Source organism: Sturnira hondurensis, unplaced genomic scaffold (genome assembly GCF_014824575.4).
Source record: "Sturnira hondurensis isolate 20B ecotype Veracruz unplaced genomic scaffold, ASM1482457v3 Scaffold0013511, whole genome shotgun sequence".
NCBI lineage: Eukaryota > Metazoa > Chordata > Mammalia > Chiroptera > Phyllostomidae > Sturnira > Sturnira hondurensis.
Window position 1 is genome coordinate 116169 of NW_028086142.1, and position 20027 is coordinate 136195.

The window sequence follows — 20027 nt, forward strand, 5'->3', positions numbered from 1 at the left end:
CCCTGCTCCATCCAGGTCTAGCTCACTAAAACCTCGCACACGGTCTTTTCCTCTTCTGGTTGCCTGGGATGGAGACGGCAAAAGTGCAATGCTGAGCATGATTTGAACACGTCAGACCTTCTAGCCAGAAGGTGCCTAGGCCCCTGAATCACTTAGAAAAAGAAAGCCCAACTAGTAACACCTCTTTTGGAATATTACAGGAACGAGAAGTAAACTTTTATTCTTAAATCACAGTTTTTGTTGTTGTTGTTGTTTTGTCTCAGAAGCTAAGTTTAACACAAGTGAGAGTCAGTATTCTTAAAAAAGCGTTGCAGTGTTGTTGGCTTTTGTGTGTTTCTGTAAATCGGGGTCGTGGTGAGCGATCATGATCATGGGGCCCCTGATTTCAATGGAGATGGAAGGGCCACCTCCCAGGACACACTGGGGCGGATTCCTGTGATGGCCAGCGGAGCCGTAACAGTAATCAAAATGGCTACTTGTGGAGATCTGTAGTGGTTGCTAATTACCATGGTTTCCCTAGTTCCGAAACAGATGAACGGCCTAATGAGGTCCCACTTGATTTACATAACCAGAGAAAATTTAGTCTAGCAAATGGAATCCTGATCAAGTCTTCAAAACATCTATGTTCTAGAGTCCTAGCCTCTCCCCCAGTTCACGGACTAGAGCCCCTCGAATGAAGGGGAGGGTGCATTTGAACAGCGACCTTGCTACACTTTTCACAAGGGTGTATGCTAAAGTCTCCCTCCTTGCTTTTCCCAGAGGGACCTGCAGCCAGCACAATTGTGCCCTAGGGACCAGGAACTATCCAGACCTTTCAAAAGGTTCTGAGATACTAGATACTGGTTCTGAGTTAATGTTAATCTCTAGTGACCTCCCTGTCACGGTGGTCCACCCAAGTTTCTGCCCAAGTCCTTCTCTTATTTGGCTCAGGAAATCGTAAATCCCATCCGGTGGTGATGTCCCTAGTTTCTGGACACCTTAGTGCAGGGTATACTGTACAGATGGAATACAGTGTGTGAGGCTACAGCTGGAGAACAAATTAGTGTGTAGAACGATCAACAGGAAAGTATAAAGAGATACAAAATATTTTTAAAAGGCTAAAGGAAAGCCCTGGCTGGTGGGGCTCATCAGATAGAGCGCCAGCCTGCAAACCAAAAGGTTGCTGGTTTGAGTCCCAGTAAGGGCTCATGCCTAAGTTGCGAGCCAGGTCCCCAGTGGAGGGCATGAGAGAGGCAACTGATCAATGTTTCTCTCCCTCCCTTCTCCTCTCTCTAAAAGTAAAGTATTTTTTAAAGATTTTATTTATTTATGTATAGATAGAGAGGGAGGGAGGGAGAAAGAGAGGGAGAGAAACAGCAATGTGTGGTTGCCTCTCACATGGCCCCCTACTGGGAACCTGGCCTGCAACCCAGGCATGCGCCCTGACTGGGCATCCAACTGGTGACCCTTTGGTTCACAGGCTGGTGCTCAGTCCACTGAGCCACACCAGCAAAGGCTAAAGTCTTTTTTCAGAAGGCACAAGAAATGGAGGATAAAATTCTAAGTGGCCACATCGGGAAAATAGGAGTTTCAGAAAGAGAAAAATAAAAATGGAAAAGCAGATCTATCTTGTGAAGGAATGCCCGAGCTGTGTGTTCAACTGTCGCGTGAAGCCTTGAGGGGGTCGCTGTGCAGCAGCGTTCCACAGCTGAATAGAACAGGTTTGTACCAGCCGGTCTCGGAGAGACAGAAGTTGCCTCGGCAGGTGGATGGTACTCCCACTGGCTGCACTGCCACCCCTCTTGTCAGTCACACCTGAGGCCTCGTGGGGCTTGTCCTGTGACCAGACGACTAAGGGAACCCATAGTTAAGTTTGGCTTACAAATGGTTCTGCATGATATGCTGGTATCCGCTGGAAGTGGCCAGCCGGGGCATTATAGCCCCACTCAGGGTTGGTCCTGAAGGACAGTGAGAAGGGAAATTCTCCCAGTAGGAAGACTGGCTGGTTGCAAAGATGGTCCGAGGTATAGATCTCCAGTGACTCATGTAGTTTCTAATGATCTGGCTAGGTGGGCAAGGACTTGGAAAGAACAGGTCTGAAATATTATTGATAAGGTCTGGGAGGAAAGGCATGTGGTACCCCTCTTGGAATGCAATGGGCGCAGAGTGTGAGGATATTCACACGGCATGTAAATGAGCACCAGAGAATCCATGTAGAGGACGATCTCGACCAGGTGGAAACATGTCCCGTTCTGTGGATGTCGGTCCGCCTCTATCTCTGTTACCCTTTTCCTTACTGAACGGACTCCTGAGCAGAATGGCCATGGTGGCGGGCATGGAGCTGATGCATGGGTTCCACCCACTACACGGACTTTCATCAAGGCCAGTCTGGCTCTAGCCTCTTCTAAGTGTCCAACCTGATGACAGCACAGAGGCACTAAGGCCCCTCTATGGAATAATTGCCTAGTAACAGCCGATTACAGAGACCTCCAAATCCCTACTAGCAGGGAGCAGACTGGGAAAACTACTCGGCTGCAAACATGTGCTACCTTTTATGAAAAAGAAAGGAAGGCATGGAGAGTGGAACCGAGAGCCCAGAGAGCAGAACCAAGAGCGGTGGAGATTTCCAGGCCTTGAAACCTAATGAAGGAACATCCATTTGCCCTGCTGGATTTCGGAATTGCTACAGACCAGTGAGTCCATTGTGTCTCCCATTTCAAAAGGGACCAGGGGGTCCCTTTTGAACCAGAAATCTGTAGCAGCTATCCTGTGCCTGTCCCACCATTTTAAAATATTTTATTTATTTATCTTTCGAGGGGAAGGGAAGGGGAGAGGGAGAGAAACATCAATGTATGGTTGCCTTTCGTGCGTCCCCTGCTGGGAGTTGGCCTGCAGGGAACTGGCCTGCAACCCAGGCATGTGCCCTGACTGGGAATTGAACCGCAATCGTCTGGTTCGCAGGTCCGCGCTCAATCCACTGAGCTACACCAGCCAGGGCCTGTCCCACCATTTTATGTTCGGTGTGTTGGGGAGGTGTAATTTGTCTAAGTTTCATAAATCTACAGGTGGAGAAAAATAGTACTTAAGGAGCTATTCTTCAGAAATACACCCAAGGAGCCTTGTTCACACCTGAGATTCTGGACGTCGTGACCATGCCAGAACAGACTTTCACAGGGGAGTAAAATGAACCCACTGAGTGCTCAGATGAGAAAGGGCATAGCGGTGGGCCAGGCTCCTGGGCTAGGCAGGCATCAGGGCCTGGCCTTTAACACTTGAGCCTTGGGACAGTGCCCAGCCCCTGAGGAACAGCCCTTAAGGAACCAGGCGTGATGGGAAGCTGGCAGACCAGCTTTGAAGCAGCTTCAGGGCTCTTGGTTCCTCTACCCTATCTGCATGGGCAGGCTGAACACAAAACTCAGGATGGTTTTCCTCTTGACCATCTGCGGCAGACGGGGGGGGGGGGGGGGATTCTGCTGGACAGAGTTCCTCCCACACACTAGGAGTGTTTCTTGTTTACCTTTAGAGGGATAAGGATCCCTTTGAGTCTGATACAAGCTGGCTCGTCTTCTTGCCAGAAAAACATGCATGCAAACCCACCCCCCACCCCAAATATGTACACACATTCCTGCAATGACCTCTAATCTACTCCAGGACCTTCACTTTGGGGCCCCAGGAGAAACAAAACCCCGCCCAGTATGAAGACATTAACATCCGCATTAAAAGGTGACTTTGGCCCTGAATGGTGTGGCTCAGTGGGTTGAGCACCGCCTGCAAACTGGAGAGTCAATGGTTTGATTTCCACACGTGCCTGGGTTGCAGGTCAGGTTCCTAGTTGGGGGCACATTTGAGAGGCAACCACACATTGATGTACTTCTTCCTCTTAAATATTTTTTTAAAAAGTGAATTCATCTTGAAACCATTATACTAAGTGAAAGAATAGTTGAAAAGGACATTGATTCCCTTTATATAAAATGTTCACAATAGGCAAATCCACATAGATTCGTAGTGACCTAGAAATGGAGAACAGGGAGGGGAGTGGAGCCTAAGAGGTGTAGGGTTTCTTTTCAGAATGAAGAAAAAATTCTAAAATCTTGCAGTGATGGTCTCACAAGTAGAATACACTAAAAGCTACTGAAATGCATACTTAAGTGAGTGAATTGCATGGTATGGAAATTATATTGCAATAAAGCTGTTTTTAAAAAGTAAACTCTAGTTGCAAACCACCACACATTTGAGCTTTAGTCCTCATTTACAGGGTCAGAAAGAACCCTTGAGGGTGGAGAAAAATCAGAGAAGGGTCCCCAATTGGCATGTGGGTTGGACAGAAAACTTTCTGGAAAGGGTAAGAGGTATATTGTGTACGTAACCCTGGTCTTTAGAGCAATGGAGCATCGTGAGCAGTTTTAAGCAACAGTGACATGACCAGATCTGCACTTGAGAAACATCCCTGATTTACTGAATTATACATTTAAAACGGGCAAGTTTTACAGAATGTGAATTACACCTCAATAAAGCCAAGAATCACTCTGGGGGCTTGAGGAGTCCAGACAACAGCTGCTGCAGGAGGTGAGTGAGAAGTATAGGGCCACGTGCTGGGGGATGGGGAAACTGGCTTGGGGGTGGGGCAGATTTGGAAATGTGCTGCCTCCCCATAAAGAGAACCTGGCTGAACCCCATTCCAGAGCCCAGAGTTCAAGGGCCACGCTCCCACCAGCAGGCAGCTGCTCCACTGGCGGGGGCTGGAGGCACCCACTGTTTTCCCCCTTCAAAGAGAAATGCACTTCAGAAACATGTTTCCAAAAAATGTTGCTAAGGGTTTTATTTCTAACAAGAGGAAAATAATAAAATAAAATTAAAATAGGCTTCAGTTGGAACCAAGTTTGTTTTGCTTCTGTTTTCTTTTGAACAAATTAATTACACACCAACAATCTTGTTTTATTACAACATGAACCCAGGAGGAGGAAAGGAGACAGGGCAGAACAGGGAGGGAAGGTCCAGGTGGTTGTGAGGACAAGCACCAAAAGCTTTCTTCAGATTACAGGGAGCCCTGGTCAGCTCCCTGACCGAATCATTTTTAAAAGAAACTGTGAGCACAGCTATGTGAAGTTTCCTCCTCCTGGGTGGACCAGTCAGGAGAAAGGAGAAGGGCGAAGGGGAGAGGGAGGGGAAGGGGAGAGAAAAGAAGGGCAAGGAGTGAGGGAGGAGAGTGAGGGGGAGAGGTGATGTTAGTGTAGCCTGGCCTGGCCAGGGCTGGAACTGGGGCAAGGGAGAGGAGATTCCCCCGGCTTGCATATGCACTGGCCTTGTCTCTGGAATGGTGCTGGCCCAGCCCCAGCCCCAGCTCCAGCCTGCCCCCCTCACCCCCCTGCCCGTCTGTCTATCTGCCTCAGGTGTCTAGGAATGCTGGTTAGAGGCTACCAGGGAGGGGGACTCCAGGGGCCGGCCCCCAGGAGCTGAGGTCTGAACAATACCTTGGAGTCAGAATATAAAAGTCAAGGGACTTAGGGGTGGGCTGGGGTGGGGGGGTGGCCATCCCCCCTACTTGCCCACCTCCCAAGAAGCAGGCTTGATGGTCAGAAAGAGGATCCTTGAGGCCAAGGGGGGGTTCTCTGTTGGGGTCTGTGCCAGGCTCAGCCACTGTCACAACTGTTGGTGAGGCGGCTGCTGTGGGCAGGGCACATGCAGCCGGGGAGTCAGAGTGGAGAAAGGGGCCGAGGGCCCTGAACTGGCCCCTAGGGCCGGCTCCAAGCCATTCTCGTTCTCCTGGGAGCTGGGGCTGCCAGTGGTAGGCAGGGGTTGGGGAGGACCCTCAGCCCCAGTCTCCTCCTCCAGCTCTTCTTCCTCCTGGGCCTCCTCCGCCTCTGGCCCTGAGCTCCGGACCCTCTTTGGCTCTAGCTCCTCTCGGGCTGGGTCATCACCCTCCCCACCCCGATCCACCTTCCGCCGCCGCCGCCTCTCCAATGCCCGGCCCCGGGCCCGGCTCCCATGGCGCTCTGCCTTCTCCAGCTGTGATCACAGAGAGGCAGAAAGAGGTGTGGGCCGGGGCGGTCAGGCCTGGGCTCCCCACCTGCTTGGCCCAACCTCCTGGCTCTGCCCACAATCCCTTCCTCACCTCTAGAAGTGTGCGGATCCGCTCCAGGTCTGGAGGCTGCCCAGCCTGGAGCAGCTGCCAGATGCTGTGGTTCTCATCCAGGGTCACCTCAAGTAGGTCCCCCTCCAACATGAGCTCCTCCAGCGGGGCCCGGGTGGCCTCAGGCAGCTCCAACACAGGGCCAGTCAACTGTGGCAACAGCGAGGACAGCAGCTCCAGGTCTGCGGGTTGTGGAGATGGGCGAGGTTAGAGGCTGCCCCTGGCCGCCTCCCTACTGCCGCAACAGAGCCAAGGACCATGTGGGCCAAGTCTGGTAATGCCCAGTGCACAGCCCACCCACACCTACACCTACCTCTCTTACCTGAGCCTTCCCCCGGGGCTACCTTCTCGGGACTGGTCACACTGTCTCCGTTCTCCAGCAGCCCCTGGGCCTGCCGAAGAGGGCAAGACCAGGGAGTGGTAACCGAAGAACCAGGCCCTGTTCTCCCCACCCCCCCCCAAGACTTGGGACTTCCCACCTCCTGGAGGAGAAGGGCAGACACAGGCGGCCAGCAGGGAACAGCCTAGGAATCTGGACAGAATACAGAAGGGGGCAGGTAGGGTGGGCTAAAGGAGACAGAAGGCCAGAGATCAGGGATGGGGCTGGAGCCTAAGTAGGGGTGAGGGCTGGGACAAGAACTTGAGGACAAGAGCTGGGCCGAGCAGCTCACCTTCGGCATATCCTTGCCACCGCCTTCTCTCAGAGGGTCAGAGGCTGGGGCTGAAGGGTAGGTAGGGGGCTCCTCGGGTCTGGGTTCGGCCTGCAGCCGCTGGCGAAGTTCAGCCAGCCGTCCCAACAGAGCAGTCACATCCTCAGACGCCAGTGCCTGCCTGGCACGACCTTGCCAGCTGATGGCCCTCTCTGTGAGGCACTGCAAGGCCTCGCCCTCGGGCAGCCGCACAGGCAGTCTCTGCAGGGCCACCAGCAGTGCCAGGATGGTCTCCAGGCGTGGACGCCGTGAGCGCATGCACAGCGGACATAAGAATTTGGTGTCCCACTCCCACCAAGCCAGCAGTGGGGATGAGGTGGGACTGGCCCTCGGGGAGCTGAGGAGGCGAGGTACTGACACACACCGCCCATGGAACCAGTCCTGACACAAGTCACACTGCAGAGCTCCCATCCCAGCCGGCACCTGCCCACACACACAGACAGAGGTTGCAGAGGAGGCCATGGTGGATGATGCCAGTGGACTGGGCTTGGCGGAGTTGGTGCGTCGCAGCTGCAGGATTCCCTCCTTCTCCTTCTGCTCCCCCTCCTTGAAGGCCACAATCTGCATGCCCAGGGAGAGGGAAGATCAGCAGCCCACCCCTCCCTTATCTGATGCTGTGAATATCCCGCTCTTGGGAGAGCCGAGGTCTAGGGAGCAGCCGTCTGCCCATGATCACCCAGCCCAGACATTCTTATCTGCAGGCTCTTCCCCCATTCAGCCCAAGCTCCTTACCACAGAGCCTGGGTCCCTGAGGTCCTGCGCAGACAGCCCCAGCAGCTCCGTGTCGGACTTGTACAACCCCAGCTCCTTCTCCATCCACCGGCTGCGTTTGGTGCTGTCTGAGCCGGCGTCTGCACATGGGCAGAGAACCTGAGGCAGGTGGGCAGACAGAGGAGGGATGATGGGCTTCCCCTGCTGGTCACCCTTCTCTCCTCCCCTCCCCAGTGCCCCCAACCCCTCGTATTCTTATATGAGCTGTCTCACAACAGCCAGGCCAGAGGCTGGGCAGCTGCGGCTCAGGTCCCGGCCTCACCTCCAGCAGCGTGTAGCATGAATTCTTCTTGAGGAAGGTCTTAGAAGCCTTCTCCCTCCAGGAGTGCGCTGTCAGTACCTGCAGCTCTAGCTGTCTCAGCTCCTCCAACCCCACAGGTAGGTCCCGGCCCACGGCTACCAGGCCCTCCAAGTCATCCAAGCAGGGGTAGTGGTCACCATTCTGGGACAGGGGCAATAGAAAGCTCAATTCAACACGCCAACACCTACTGACGTTGCTCCATGCCCGGCCTTGAGCCGGGAAGATCAAACGGACTTGTGGCGTTGAGGAAAACAAAACAAAACAGGGATCATCCTACAACGGGCGCACCCACTGGGCTCTACCCCACAGCTCCTACATCCACTGGCTCAGCCCCCAGGTATCCTGTCAGTCTCTAGGACCACCAGACAAGTTATTTAGTTGGGGTCTGCTTCTTCTACTCCCTGCCCCCGCCATTCTCGCCCTCACCGGCATCCTCTCTTCCCTCAGACCAGCCTCCTAACCTCTCCTGACGCTGCTCACTAAGCACATTTTGCCTCTTCACAATGTGCCATGCCCCGTTCCTCTCTCTAGCCAATCCCAACCAATCCAACCCAACCCGATGTATGCCATCTCTCCTGGTTGGACTGAAGGTCCAGGGTGGAGGGAACAACAGGGTCCTCACTTGGATCTCATCCACATCAGCAATCCAGGCCCGAGCCTTAGCAAGAGCCTCCTTGAGAGCTTGGATGTTGGGCAGGTGAACAGGGATGTTTTCTGCCTCACGGATTATGGCCTCGAGGGTGGCTGGTGGATGCTTCTGCCTAAAAGTTGGGGAAAAAAGAGGCCTCAGTCTGGGGCAGTCTGCCCGAGCAGAAACCCGGCCTGACCTTCAGATGCGTCGGCATGAGCCCCTGGGGCCGCCACATGGGCCTACTTGCACGTATCCTGCCTACGGGTGGCTGCCAGTCAGTCACTGCTCACTCCAGACCACACACACCCAACTTCTGACAGAGCCCCTGGGCCTCTGCTTGCCCGCCAGCCTGCTGGCAGTGCCCTACGCACACAAGCTGAAGCAGTCATCCTGTGCTGCAGTTCGTCAGGCTGCCCTGTGAGTAATGTCTACCGACATCTGTCCATCTGCCTGTTGGTGGTTGTGCTCATGTGTGGGGACACGTCAGCCTGCAGAGCTAGTCTCCCATACACTTCCGTATCTGTCCATCTCTGTTTCTGTGTGTGTAGAGTTAAAAAAAAAAAATACGAGCTAGGGAACAAAAAGGGGAAGGAGAATCTTGGTGTCCAAGGCCACCCATGGGGATCATCTTCAGCTCCTCCAGGAAAGACTGAAGGTTGAAGTAGGGCCGGAGGGGGGGGGGGCAGGAGGAGAAGAGGCTGCACTTACCTGGCCTCTAGGCAGAGGTGGGCCTTTTCCTCCCAGCGTTCAGCGATGGTCAGCAACTCCTGCAGCTCGGCCCGGGCCTTATCCACAGCAGGACTAGGGGCTACACTGGCACCCGCGACCAACAGTCCCCGCATGACAGCCAGGGTGCCCCTTCGGGCTGAGGGGGCCAACGTGCGTTTCACCTCATCCAGCCATCGCGCCTGTTCCACCTGCCGCTGGAGCTGCTGGGCCTCGGGCACCTCCACCCCCAGCTGCCGCCCCCTCTCCAACAGGGACTGCAGTAGCCCTGGACTGGAGGGTAGTGCGGCCAAGGCCTCACGGGCCTCAGCCTGGTAGGCCTCCACCTGTTCCAGAATACCCTACCAGGACACAGATGCAGAACAAAGTCTTCAGCTGCGCCCACTCTCCCCCACCACCAGACCCCCTTACCCCACCTACCTTCTCACCCTTGAGTATTTGGGGGGAGACCCTAACATGGACTGGGCTCTCCTCCTCTGCCATGCCCCAACACTGGTTCCTAACACTCACTGCCTACAAATTCCCTGGGGAATCTGTTAAAAATGCAGATTCCTGGGCCCCACCCCTCAGATTCTTAATAGGGGCTGGTCAGTGGTCTGTGCCGTGTGTCCCCAGAGAACTCCGACGGACAGGACCAGGACACCCTCCCTGCTCACAAACCCCTCACTCCCACCAGTGTCCACAGCCTTCTCTGTCCCATTTCTCTACCTTTCCGAACGTCATGACTCGGCTTCCCAGGCCCACACACACATCCTCATTACTTCCCCCTTTCCCTCTCTCCCCGCCGCCAGGAACCCTTCCCTTGACTCTGCATCCTGTACTCACACCCTGGCCGCCCGTCCCTCAAACCCCATTTCTGGGAGGCAGTCACAAGACCCTTTGCCTCCTACCTCCCATTATTTCCTTCTATGCACAACCTGCCTTGCTTAAATACTTGACACTTTTTAAGGGAGCCAAAGGTGGCCTGCTGCTCGGGTCCCTCCACCCTCCTGGTCACTCAGCAGCACTCTGAGTCCGCCTCTACTTACCTTAACATCCCCGATCTGGTGCATGGCACAAGGCAGGTTGTTCATCTGCTCCAGAAAGGCCCGGAGCTCAGCCAGGGTCATCTGCAGACCAGCTACCCTGTGGGGACTATGAAGTTTCACAGGTGGAATTTTGGGTTGGAACCCAGTCCCCCTCCTCCTTCCATGTCTGTGCTAAGACCCACTCTGCTCACACCTTTCCTCCTTGATCTCTCATGCCGGACAGCTCCCCTACAGCTGCCCAGGGAGAGGGAAGTTCTAAGATGCAAGCGCAGTCATACGATGAGGGGAAAGAATTAGCAGAGAAGAATATAGGATATATTTCAGAAAGGGGGCGCTAAGAAATTAACTGATGGTAAGAGAAGCTGGATTTTTCAATCCATCCTCTGCTGTGAACTCTGTGGGGTCAGGTGTGTGCTTCTTTCTCTGTCCTCTTCTTGCTCCTAAACCTTCCACAACTCCTCCCTGCCCACAAATCCCTCAGCCTGTCCGAAACCTGCTCCAGGTACTGATAAAAAGAAACATTTCTAGCTTTTTTAGGACCGAAACACTCCGCTCCATTCTCGTTGCCTGGTTTCTCTGCCCTCCCCAACACCTCCGAGGCCACCTCGCGCTTCCGTACTGATCAGCTTCCTACTGACGGTGTCTGCCCAATGGCGCTCAAAGTCCGCTCTTGTAGTACTTTCCCTAGGTGCTGTCTCAACAGGCTACCTGTGCCTGACACTTCGTGCTGCCATACCCTGCCTCTTGGCCGCTGACCAGTCCCAGAGCCCGGGACACGCAAGCCTCTGCCTCACTCAGGCAATTCTTCAGTCGCTGCAGCAGCTCACTGTTAGGAAACCTCCGCTCACGAGCTTCAGACTCGAGTGCTCTCAGCTCTTCCAGGCCTGGAGAGAGAACGAGAGCAGCAAGGAGTAGGCAGCATTGAGTAAATGCAGAGGAAGAGGGTGGGGGGCACAGAAGAAAAGGGAGTAGAACTTGCCTGTGGAGTCCCTCTGTCCCCCCCATCACTCACTGCGCTTCCGCCCATCCTCCACCTCCAGGGCCACTCGCACTTTGTTGGCCCAGGTGTCAAAGGACTCAGCCCGAACCTTCAGCTTATGTAGCATGGCAGGGAGCTCATCCAAGGTGTACCGATACCTGGAGGAAGAGGGCAGGGAAGAGCACCTCTGGCCCAGCTCTGCATCTCCCTCCTCAGCCCACTTCCTCCAGGTAGGCCCCCTGCTCACCGCAGGTACTGCCGGCTACTGGAGCACTTGCAGAGGTCATTGATGTGAGAAAGGCAGACAAGGCCGTCTGGGCAGTCGTAGCAGGCCAGGGCCGAGAGGAAGCATGTGGTCTTACACTTGATGCACTGGCGCTCATCATCCGGGAGCAGCTCAAAAGCTTCTCGCTCAGCTTCCGTGATGCCCTGGGGGCATTCGACCCACTCACATTATACGGAACCAGAACAGGGCCGCGGAAACCCACACCTCAGCCACTACTGAGCCCCACGTTAGAAACAAATCTGTCCTGAGAGCCGTGGGGGAGACCAAGCTTCGAGAAGCACACGGACGCTAGGAAGTCCAGACTTTCACAGCAGAGGGAATCAGATGACCCAGGGGAAAAATCAGTGTGGGCAGAGCAGAAGAAAAATTAGGTAACATTCAGATCAGCTGAAAGGGCCTTTTGCCTAGGAGAAGGTAAGGAAAGTGGTGGACCAAGGCACCAGAGAGGTGGCAAGGTGTGAGAGCAGCTAGAGGCAGGCCACACCGCGTACACATACGTAAGTTACAGAAATAAAACTATGTGCCCATGTCCACTGTTAAAGATACTATATATATATATATATATATATATATATATATGTGTATATATATATATATATATATATATATATTTTTTTTTTTTAACATGGCTTCTAAACCTAAACGATGACTTCATCTGTTGCTCAGACGAAGAAAAAACAATCCATTTCAAAAATGGAGGACCAACTGGCTTGCGGGAGCAATCGAAAGACAATGCTACCACTATAGGCAATTTTAGGGGTCTTAAAAGGACATTTTGATTCTTAACAGTTTTTATCTTCTATTTTGACTTTAACACCTAACCTCTGCATACGATATGAGTCCAGTGCCGTTACAAATCCCACTTGGCCGTTTATTAGCTGTGTGATCTTGAATAAATTATTTAAACCTCTCCAGGTTTCAGTTTCCCCATCTTGTAAAATGGAGATAATGGTATCATCCTCATTGGGTTGTTATGAGTTAGAGAAAAACTAATAGCACATGATTTCGCTTACACGCGGAATCTAAAAAACAAACCAAATCAACAAAACAAAACAGAAACAAACTCATAGCTACAGAAAACAAAGCGATGGTTGCCAGATGGGAGCGCGTGTGGGGGACGGGCGCGAACTGCCAAGTACAGAGTAAGTCACAGGGACGCACTGTCCAGCACAGGGAAAGCCAGGGTGGGCAAAAGTAGGTCTACAGTCGTAACACAAGTAAATAATGCAATAATTAATAAATAGTAATATAAGAAAAAAGTCTGTGTTCTGCACACTCACAACTGTAAACCTACTTTCGGCCGCCCTGGACAGTCAATAACACCACGACTATGTATGGTGACAGATGGGCACTAGACTGCCCGAGGTGATCACTTCCTAACATGTAGGTATAAATGACTGCTACTATGTTAGACATCTGAAACTAATATAATCGTGTTATGTCAACTATTTTTTAAAATAAAATTAAAAAAATAATAATAAGAGCCCTGGTTGGTGTGGCTCGGTGGACTGAGTGCCGGCCTATGAACCTAATGGTTGCTGGTTCAATTCCCTGTCAGGTAGAGCACATGCCTGGGTTGCGGGCCAGGTCCCCAGTAGGGAGCACATGAGAGGCAGAAGATAGATATTTCTCTCCCTCTTTCTCCTTCCCTTGCCCTCTCTCTGAAAATTAATAAATAAAATATTAAATAAATAAAAATAAATTGTTAAAAAGAAAAAAAGATGATACATACACAATAGAATACTATTCGGCTATGCAAAAGAAGAAAATCCTGCCATTTGTGACAACATAGATATTGAGAGCAGTATACGAAATGAAAGTAGCAGAGAAATACTAGTAGGATATCACTTATTTGAAGAATTTAAAGAAGCTTAACTCATAGAAACAGAGTAGACTGGTGATTGCCAGGGGCCTGGGAGGAACAGGAAATGAGGAGATACGTTAGGTCAAAGTTATAAGATTAGTAAGTTTTGGGGCTCTAATGTACAGTATAGTGACTACAGGGGGAAAAAAGCACTCATCAAGTATTTACTGTTATTAGCTGTGATTTTCAGATACAAATCCCCATTTCACAGGCCTATCTCATTTCACTAAGGAGGATGGAGGACACTAAGTCTCAGAGAGAGGGTTCCTAACTTAGCCCAGTGTGAGAGTCTGACTGCAGTCGATTGTGACTGAAGGCAGAGAATGCTCCAAGGACGTCCCCGAAGTATTTTCGGACCGTGGACTCCCCTGAGAATCGGATGCCAACTATGAGCCCTCTCCCCAGAAAAGTGTACACATGTACACACACACACAGTCTTTTACAGAATTTCAAGATTGGGGATCCAGAACCATTCTCTAAGGTAAAGGCCAGTGTAGAGAAACCTGAATGACAGGATGAGAGTGGCTAGTCTTCCCACCTTGCTTTGGCTTTTTTCTATAGGCTGGCATGGCCCCAGGGCCATCATTTAGTAACAGTACTGAAGAGAGAGAAAATGATGCCTGGAAATGCTCAGGGGCTCACCAATGAATGCCACAGACTGACAGGCCCCAGCCTTCCAACACTTATTCTTACTGCAATTCTCATTACAGCCCATGCTCATAGGAGAGTTGTAACCGAGCTTTAAAATAAGAAAGTGTTTCCCTAAATGGGCAGCAAGGGATCCCTCAGGACTAGCATTCCTTTGTAATCCTATGGAGGGCTCTAACTTACATAATTCCCTAACTGGGCAAGCGGGGAGCTTTAAGAAGGCAGCTGAACTACATTCATCTGCACACACAACGGACACCTGCTTATGAGAAATCTATTCAAGGAGGACTGCCTTCTACTTGGTAACAGTCCCTTAGTGCGAGCTGCTACATCATCTGAATGTAATAAAATGGCATTTCCAAGGAAATGTTCCACGCTTCATTTTCTTCCTATACTAACATTCCCAGTAACAGCGGCTGCTACACTGCTAGTGCAGTAACAGATGCTTTGACATAAATCACCTTATTTAAGCTTTACTGCCTTGCAAGTTAAGTATTTATTTCCATTTCACAGAGTGGGAAAATGAGACCACGAGAGGTTAAGTAACTTGAAAAGGTTGTCCAGTTAATCCACAAGTCAGTTGGCTTTGTTGGGTTATTTAAATAATAACAGCAAGTATACTAGCACCTGTTATAGCTCCACTACTTAATGAACATCTAAATCCACTCAACTATTCAAAACATAAGCACTATTATAATCCCAATTTTTCAGGCAGGGATACTGACATTCAGTGAAGTAAATTAACTTGCTTGCGGGTGTCGGTAAGTGGTGGAGCAGAATGGAATGTGGTTCCCCATTCAAATGCATCTAGTCATTTTAGTTATTTCCCAAGAATAGACGCTACATCTACTTCTTGAGGCGGCCCCTTCCTCCCCCACCTCCGCCATGCTAGGGTGCCTGACCCAGGGCACCTTCCCCACCACTCACCTTCTCCAGCAGAGCCTTTCGGAGACGCCGCTCCTCCTGCACCATGATGAACATCTCCTTATGCACAGCTGCCGCCAGGTTCAGGTCCAGCTTCTCTGGGCAAGCAGCCATCTTGCATATGAGCTCCTCATGGGAGAAGACGCAATATCTACGGAGACGGCGGTAGTGCTCTATGCACTGGCGCCCAGCTGGCAACTGTGGACAGGTTCAAAGTTGAGTGGGGCCAAGTTTGGAGGCCACGGTGCCTCAGCTCCCCTGTAGCCCTCCTGCTCTTTCCCTTCCAGCCCACCCCACTCCACACTCACCCAGTCAGCAGTGCAAAAGTTGACAGCCTCGGCAAAATTGTAGCCTTGGTTGAAGCCACTGTGGTAAGCACGAGGGAAGGTGATGACGAATTCTCCTGCGCACTGGTTTGTGCGGACCACCTGAGGAAGGAAGGCCAAAGTCACTGAGACAGAGGGTTTCCAGTCTGCAGAAACCTGATGCAAGTGCAGGGTTCTTAAGGAGACAAGAGAAAGCCCCAGGGAACGCAGTCTGACAATAGATTCCCAGACCCTCAAACTCTGAAAGGAAGTACCACTGGTCTCTGCTGTCAAAGTTTTGAGTTGACAGGTGACAGGAAAATTTGAGTAAAAAACACACATACCAAACTATTTCAACTTCACTAGTAATTTTTATAAAGATTTAGAATATCGGCTTTCATTAATCTAGCCAAGGTTTTTTTCATTAATAACTATTTTTTTATCAGTTGTATGTAAATTTGGAAAGCCAAAGGGTTCTCTACAAGGTTTGTTACAAAGTCAGCAGGGCCTGCCACTCCCCGGAGCCGATCACTTTCACCTCTTCCCATTATTTTGGCATTTACCTTAACACTGAATAAATAACATGTCTCCGTAGTAACAGCCTACCTCTCAATTTGCTTTTCTATGCATGTATTAGTAATGTAACCCCCACTTTTTGGACAAGTGTCCAACTCTACTGTCAGTTTTCACCTTTCTGTAACAGACTGTCATACAGCCTTACAATCTGTCCTGGTCTGGCCCAGCTGTCCTCCCGGGACCATTGCTCCCCCACGAAGCACCTCCTGTGTTCCAGACCCCGTGTTTTTCCTCCCTTGTTTATCCATTTGCTGTGCTTGAGCACACAGCTTGTTTTTCCCCTTTTGATTGCATTTAGAATTTTAAGTTGAAAATAGTTTTGAAAGCATGGCTCTAATCTTCTAGATTCCAGTGTTGCTTTGGCAAAGTCTAAAGCCATTCTGATTTCTAATGCTTTGAATTAAACCTGTCTTCTCTCTCAGGAAGCTTGTAGAGTTTGCTGGTCCCAGTGTTTGATATGAAAAATCCACTGAATATACCTTGGTGTGAATCTATTTTCATTCGTGTCCTGGGTAGGCCCTTTGCTTCTAGAAACACAGTCTGTCAATTCTGGGAAATTTTCTTGAATAATTTCATTAATGATTTGATCCTTTCAGTTTTTATCTATCTTCTTTTCAGAACTCCTACTATTTGAATATTAAGCCTCCTAAACAAATTCCCTTTTTTCTGCATTTTCTCATTTTTATCTTTTTATTCTATTTTTTTTTGGGGGGGGAGTTCCTTAATTATTCATCTTCTAACCTTTCTAAAAAACTTTTTTTTAGTTTTGTTAGCATAATTTTAATTTCCAAGAGCTTTTTCTCTCTGGTCTTTGAAAATAGTATTTGTTCTTACTTCATGTTTACAATATATATTCATCTCTGAAGATATATTAATGAGGTTTCTTTTCCTTTACTTTTTAAAGTTTACTTCTCCCTGCCTATGCTGTTTCTCAAAGTTGCTTCTTTCCCTGTTTGGTTCTATTTTCTAGTTTTCTTGGTTATGTTAATTTGTGGCTACTTATATTTAAGAAACAAAAAAAAGGAATAGAAACTCTGAATATATATAGGTGAAGTCTGTCAACTGTGAGCTTCACTGTAGGGCGATCTGGCTGAGCCATGTAGTGTGGGAAACTCTAGATCTTTCCTTTTGGGCCAGGTTCCCCCAAATCTCCCATTTTTTGCCTGAAGGAAAAAGGTCTGTCAGTGTTCTGAGAGCCAAGTGGAAGAATACAGCTGGGAACCTCAGCATCTCGTATGTACACAGTAACGAGTTCCACTATCTTCACTGTACCCCCACCTTCCACTGTACCTAGAAGACCTCAACCCAGAGATCTACTTTAACCTCTTCAAAAGTAAATTTCTAGTCTTTTGCTAGAGTGAGGGTCACCTTTCCAGCTGCCCAGCATGGGAGGGTATCTCACAGCTTCTTATATAGATACGAACCACTCCTTATTTTCACTCATTCTTCTTCACCCCCAGAATGCCTGGTGCCACCAACTACTAAACCCTGAGGGGATTCTGAGGTTTAAATCAGGTGGGTCCTCAGATGTACCAGTACTGGTTTAACAATGAGTTTTCTTATCTGTTTTCTAATTCTGAGCATTTTGTTTATCATTGTCTTCTCTCTTATTTATCCATCTCTGTTCTTTGACCTTAAAAAAACCTTTTGTGCCATTTTAGTGGAGTTTCACTACAGAATGGAACTATCCATGCATATGTTTAATTCGCCATCTTTACCAAGAAGTCTCACAAAGTTTCCTAAGACGAATATTCTATGCTGATAAAGACAAAGTGAAATAGGTTCAAGTGTCAATAAGGGGACCAATAACCTTTACTCTCTAGAAGACAAAACTGCCAATACCTATCAAGAACCTAAGATGTTTATACCCTTCAACTCAATGATTCCCCTGCTAGGATTCTAGATTAATGTGGAGAGCATGAACATCCTAACAATACCGCATCTTTCCATTGGTGAAAACCTCTAAACATTTATTTGGCTCATGCATCAATTCCCACCTCCAATACATTTTCTCCTCAAATACATCCTTACTTGGAGACAACATCAGCATTTCTTTCTTTCTTTTTTTTTTTTAACATTAGCATTTCTTGCCTGTATTATTGCACTGGGCCCCATTACCAACCACTAGAATTAGTTTGCAAATCTGACCCTATCGAGAAGCCCTCGCTTGAACCCCATGGCCACATGATGAAGCCATGGCCAGACAAACAAATTCTTCCTCTTCCTCCCAGAGTCACTGCTACAAAGGCTCGCTCGACCACCTCACCTCCCTTCCTAACGACCCAACCTGTTCTTCTGCAGCACCTCTAGCAGAAGAGGTGAGGTGACTTTTATCCCACTGCCTCTCCTCTGTCCTCCACCCATCAGTGCACGCCCGTAGGCAGGGGCTGGTTTATTCACCTTCAGGGTGATGACCAGAGGCCTTGCAGCACATAGACAGAGTTCCAGAAATACTTGTTGAATGATCTAGTTCTAGCCTTAATTTTATAGATGTGAAAACTAAGTCCCAGAGAAGCCTCAAGTAGCAGAGCCAGAAACAGAACCTAATGCTGCTGATTCTTTATCTCAACCTGCCCCTTCATTTGGCAATGTCCCTTTACTGTTTCCTATGTAGTCATTTTAAAAAGCTCTCCTCACTTTCTGCAGCTGTTCAAAAAAAATGACTCAAATGTCCATTAGTGACGGGATAAACGAAATCTGGTATACCCATCCAATGGGAAATTATTCCATTATAAAAAGGAATGAAATTCTGACGCAGGATACACATGGACCAACTTCGATAACTGTAACCAAAGTGAAAGAAGCCAGACACAAAAGACCACATGTTACTCCATTTATACGAACTATCTACAAAAGGCAGATCTGTACAGAGAGAAGGCAAATTAGTGGTTGCCTGAAACTAGGGGGTTGGAATGGAGAGTGACTGCAAAAAGGTATGAAGTAACTTTTGGGGTTATGGAAATGTTTTAAAACTGGACCCTGGTAGCACAACTCTGTAAATTTGCTGAACTGTACATTTAAAATGTGTGAAGTCTACAGTATGTAAATTATACTGCAATGAAGCTGTATTTTAAAAGACTTTTTTAAAAAGATTTTATCTATTTATTTTTAGAGCAAGGAGAAGGAGAAAGAGAGGGAGAGATAAATCAATGTGTGTTTGCCTCTTGTGAGCCACCCCCGGGGACCTGGCCCGCAACCCAGGCTGGGAAATGAACCGGCAACCTCTTGGTTTGCAGGTCGGCGCTCAACCCACTGGGCTACACCAGCCAGGGCTGACTTGGTATTTTTTTTAAAGGTGATTATAAATAGTTAGTAGCAAAAAAGTGAAAATCATTCTAGACTAGCACTCTCCAATACTGCCAGCCACATAGGCTCTTTAAAATTCTTTAGTAACCACATTTAAAAAGTAAAACAGGTATAATTAATTCCAACATATCTTATTTAACTTAATATAGCATATTATCATTTCAATGTGTATTTGATACACAAAAGTATTAGTGAGGTATTTTATTCTGTTTGTTTTGTACTAAGTCTTGAAATTCAACGTGTGCTTTCACTTTTAGCATTTCAGTTAGGACCAGCCATGCTTCACGTGCTCGGTGGCCACCAACCTGGGCAGTGCTGTTCTAGACCACACACTGATTATTGCTATGTCAAAATTTACACAGAAAAACAACAGGTCAAAACATAAAATGTGAAGGAAATAAATACCTATTTCCATTTTTTGAGAAGGGGGCATGTTTCTTTTACAACGAAAATAATACTTATACTATATATCTATAAAAAGAAATGGCCTTCTTCTCACCAAAGAGGAAGGGGGGGCCAGGCTAAAGATAGCTCTGGGAGACCTCCAACTGGCTAAACTGCAGCCTGCCAACACAAAACTATGAAAATCACAGATGTCTTGCATTGAGGGATACTGCCACAAGCAAGACAAATGCTGTGGAAGCAAAGAGCACACGTTTAAAAGTCTATGATAAAGTTTTTTCAAAAAGAGGTCAAGAGTAAACAGCTACCTATATATGCATCCTAGCTGCCTGAATCCTTAGGGAGAACCCTCCTCTACTCTCACACTTTACCTTGACACTGTAGGCCAGGTTTAAGGAAAGGCCAGACCCAATGTCTAGTTGAGCAGAGAAGTGGAAGGGCCCTTGATCATCTCGACACCT

General features: G+C 49.1%; 1 protein-coding gene across 4 annotated transcripts in view; it reads right to left on the reverse strand.

Moving 5' to 3' along the window:
* Window positions 1–4772: 4772 nt before the first annotated feature.
* Window positions 4773–20027, reverse strand: part of KDM5C (lysine demethylase 5C) — a 30880-nt gene continuing 15625 nt past the window's right edge. For 2 of the 4 annotated variants that reach the window (XM_037061645.1, XM_037061644.1), the window contains exons 13-26: window positions 15286–15405; window positions 14981–15175; window positions 11503–11684; window positions 11289–11413; window positions 11013–11160; window positions 10277–10382; window positions 9231–9589; window positions 8514–8652; window positions 7853–8032; window positions 7552–7689; window positions 6781–7380; window positions 6423–6501; window positions 6092–6291; window positions 4773–5985 (exon numbers count right to left, since the gene is read on the reverse strand). In XM_037061645.1, the coding sequence (XP_036917540.1) occupies window positions 5620–5985; window positions 6092–6291; window positions 6423–6501; window positions 6781–7380; window positions 7552–7689; window positions 7853–8032; window positions 8514–8652; window positions 9231–9589; window positions 10277–10382; window positions 11013–11160; window positions 11289–11413; window positions 11503–11684; window positions 14981–15175; window positions 15286–15405 (2937 nt within the window). In that variant the 3' untranslated portion in view covers window positions 4773–5619. The remainder of the gene's footprint in view (window positions 5986–6091; window positions 6292–6422; window positions 6502–6780; window positions 7381–7551; window positions 7690–7852; window positions 8033–8513; window positions 8653–9230; window positions 9590–10276; window positions 10383–11012; window positions 11161–11288; window positions 11414–11502; window positions 11685–14980; window positions 15176–15285; window positions 15406–20027) is intronic. The other 2 variants (XM_037061647.1, XM_037061646.1) reach the window with 1 other exon arrangement.